General features: G+C 34.2%; 1 protein-coding gene across 1 annotated transcript in view; it reads left to right on the top strand.

Moving 5' to 3' along the window:
• The window catches only part of LOC107750756 (scavenger receptor class F member 2-like), a 41,757-nt gene that overhangs the window by 32,723 nt on the left and 4,987 nt on the right, over window positions 1-4,047 (top strand). Inside the window, exon 10 of the mRNA XM_016566283.1 lies at window positions 2,469-2,618. Coding sequence (XP_016421769.1) covers window positions 2,469-2,618 — 150 coding nt within the window. The remainder of the gene's footprint in view (window positions 1-2,468; window positions 2,619-4,047) is intronic.

Raw genomic sequence — 4,047 nt, 5'->3', positions numbered from 1 at the left:
CATCACTAATTGATGGATGTCTAAAATATAAAAATAAGGAGAAGCCTAAAACAGGCCCGTGTCTAAACTATGATGTGAAAATTGGCCTGAAGCCCGACCCTAGGGGCGTAAAAAAAGTCGGGGTCCGTCGGGCACGGCATGACATGCAGGGCTCTAGTTTCTGGTTCTGTTGACACATGTTGACTCACGTGAGCCGAAAATAGACTAATATGTATATGGTGTAAATATTTTAATGTTGTGTATAAACTATATTTATTTTTACTTGTACATGTTAAAGAAATAAAAAAATAATAAAAAAAATAAAACTGTAATACTACACTGTATAGCCATCGCATAGCCTTTTATATAAATATACAGGCTGTAATATCTAGATGGTGAAACAATACATGATTTTTAATCGTTTCAAATAGTTTTTACTATAGTTTTTATTAGTTTTAATTTTAAAGTCATAGTTAAATAAAAGTAGGCTACTTAGATATCGCTTTTTTGACTTATTTACATATGTAACTTGAAGTAATCCAAAAGTAATCAGATTACATTACTTTTATATTGTGGTACTTGGATTACGTTACTGAATACTTTTTTAATGAAGTAATTTGTAACTGTAACGGAATACATTTTAAAAGTAACCACTTCCATTTGGAATTCGCCCAGTAATAATAGCATGTGCAGTGGCAGCAGCGGCAGCCTCCCCCAGGTCCTAATGCCCATTCGGTAAGTAGTTTTAATTCCGTAGGGGGCGCTGTTGGCCTACTTATAATAAAATGAAAGCAAATACACAAATAACATTTAGACTGTGTTTCTGATTAAATAAAGCAGTAATTGATGTAATAAAATAATGAGTATGTTTTGATTTAAAGGTCAGAAGCTATATCTTACATGAAAAAAAAATCACAAACATGACACTTGTAAATTAAATAATTTTATACATACTGATTTATTATTTTTTATTTTTTAAACACATCATAAGCTCTAAAAGATTTTCAGAGTTTTTACAAATCTTTTGCTTTATACAATCTACAAATGTTAAATCTTAAAATTAAATGTTAGTGTTAACACTGCATCTTTCTGGGGGGGAAAATGCAGCGATTGATATATAGTTTATTTATAGCTATTTTCAAAGCTTCAATGTACTGTCAAAAAACCTTCATTATTGTTTATTTAATTCTAACAAATAAGTTCTTGTTAAAAACTAACCAAAATTAAAAATATTTTGCTTATAATTTCTGCGCAGGAGAGACTTGGTGTTGTTTCCAAACAAAAGGAAATATATCGGTATCGGCCAAAATAGTTTAAAAATATCAGCATATCGGATATCGGCAAAAATCCAATATCGTGCATCCCTACCAAGAAAATGTATAAAATGCAAAATAAGTCCATTTTGAATGCATGCTGACTTGAAAGAGATCTTCTGATCTTGCCTGAAAGGCTTTGCGTGGCTAAATAGCCAAAAGAGTAGTGTGAGAGAGGCATAATCAGGCCAAGAAAATGTGTTTAGCATCTACTCTAGTTCCTCCTAAAAGGAGATGTGAGCAGTAGACCACAGGAATCCTGAGCTGACCATCTTTTCTAAGTCAGCATGGGAATGTATCTTCACGTAAGTGGGCGGAAGGAAGAGGCCTCTTGAAAACCACCGTGACCTTCATTAGGACCACAGTCAGACGCAGGAGAACCGGGCAAAAAGTTACCATGATATATTAGTAGACTTTTGTGATTAGACAGCATTTTTAGTCCATACATCCATCCATCCACCCACCTACCTATCATATTTAACATACATTTAAAAAAAAAAAAACCTACAAATAAATGTATATGATTTATATGTAATTTATAATTGTATAAATTATAAAAATGAGTAAAAAAGGAAAGGTAATTTAAAACTACATATAACTTTTATAAAAAAAATAATAATTGACAATGCATTACACTGTAATCACTGTACAGTTTTATTTTTCTGTCTGAACATCACTATTGATATTAATTAAAGTATAACATCTGGAGGCATTACATAAGAATTTTAGGGGAAATGTGCATTAATTTCACAAAAACAATGTCACATAAGTTAGAACTAGTTACAACCACATAAAACCAGTTTGTGCTTGATTTTTTGCTTCTAATCAACATGGTTATGTTGGTCCACCAACACCAAACTTCCTCTAATTACCAGTACTAACCCTAACCGTAATCTAATTTGCCACAGAAAATTCCTAGCTCTTCAGATGCCCGCAGATCATTCCAGTAGCGTGCTTTGAAGTGTAGCATTTCTCTCATGTGCTGTCAATGCTGGCATTCATACAGATTATCCACGCTCCACTATTTGGCCTTGTCTGTCACTAATGCAGACTTTAGAGCCTAACATCATCACATATGTTGTCAAAGAGCCTTTGTGTGTTGTGGAACCCAGGGAGCCTTCATCCACTGATCTGACCTGACCTCTCTGTTTGTTTTCCCCTTGTCCAAACCCTTAGTCACCCACCACGATCCTGAGAACACCTTCAACAGTATTATCGAGCCGCCCTCCGTGGTGGACCAGCCTTGTCCATCATGGTCATCCCAGGAGTCCTTCACTTCCTTCGAGACGAGCGAAGATGTGCCTGTTTACTGCGTACCCCACGAAGGTGAGCGGGAACTAGTGCAGATAAGCCATCTGTTTGTGCAACATGAAAAACAGATAATGGAGTTAAGAAATCTCCAGACAATTTTATTAAATGACCCCATTCTGTGGTAAACGGTTGCCCTCTGGGTGTGTATATCACGTGCGTTGAGATAATACAAACAGTAAATGCTATAAATGGCCAAGTCAGCAGATTCAGCACTTTCAGGATGTGACTCAGGATTTTCTGCATAAACTGAGGTGTGGGAGATTGCTGGAAAACTGTTTAATCGTAATGTACAGTTTTAGTGTTTCCTAAAGTATGCAATATTCTTTAGATGTCCTTATTTTATTCTAGATGTCTCTATAATAATCTATGCTCGGTTAGTTGTTTTAAAAAAACATTTCAGTACAGTCAAAGTGTACTAGCTTAAGACTTACTGAATGATGCACTCTATATACTGTCACTGCAAAATAACTATGTTCAGAAATGATCAGGAAAGAAGGGATATGTTTACGTATATGTATGTATGTATATATATATATATATATATATGTGTACAGGTGCATCTCAATAAATTAGAATGTTGTGGAAAAGTTCATTTATTTCAGTAATATATATATATATATATATATATATATGTATATACATATATGTACACACACACACACACAGTTGCGGTCAAAATTATACATACAATTTGCAGTATCTCCAAAATGTTATTTTACCAAAAACAAAAGAGGAATCAAACAAAATTAATGTTCTTTTTTATTTTGCTTGAAATGCAAAAATTACCAAAAAAATGACAGTTTTGTACTAAATATATATTTTTTTAATTTTAAAAGTAAAACAGAATAAGAAATTATGGTAATGACATCTTTATTTTACGTTAATAATGTGTAATTTGCATTTTAGAAACAATATCTCCAGGTATTTTGTGTATTGTTTGCTATACCAAATAAAACAAATCTAAATAAAGTAGGGCTGTCATCATTAACGCGTTAACGCATGCGATTAATTTTACAATCCTTAACGCGTTAAAATAATTTAACGCAATTAACGCAAAATTACTGAAGCACAATTTCTATGCTAACCCTTTAGCCCAATTTTACTACTCTGCTTGCGATTAGATCATTTTAAGCCGCTAAACTCCGGGAAAGTATAAAGGAAACCAGGCTGATTACATCAGAGATTGCAGAGAGAACAGAGACTCGAGTTGCGTTTTAAGTGAATTATTCATTCCAGTGTGTTTCGCTTTAAAACATGAGCTCTGTCATATTCTGTGAAGAGCGCGAGCCCTCACGCGTCACACGTGCTGTGTGAAGTACAGACCGAACGGATTGTCAACGCATCCCATCGCTGTATGGCCAGATGAGACGCAAACTATGGTTTCTCGACTGGATAACCAGTCTCGCTAGTAAAGTTTTGATGGATGAAGACTGCAATCAAGGTA

Source organism: Sinocyclocheilus rhinocerous, unplaced genomic scaffold (assembly GCF_001515625.1).
Source record: "Sinocyclocheilus rhinocerous isolate Xijiao unplaced genomic scaffold, SAMN03320098_v1.1 scaffold2347, whole genome shotgun sequence".
Lineage (NCBI taxonomy): Eukaryota > Metazoa > Chordata > Actinopteri > Cypriniformes > Cyprinidae > Sinocyclocheilus > Sinocyclocheilus rhinocerous.
The sequence above is the reverse complement of the archived record's forward strand: the minus strand, read 5'-3'. Positions and strand labels throughout refer to the sequence as shown.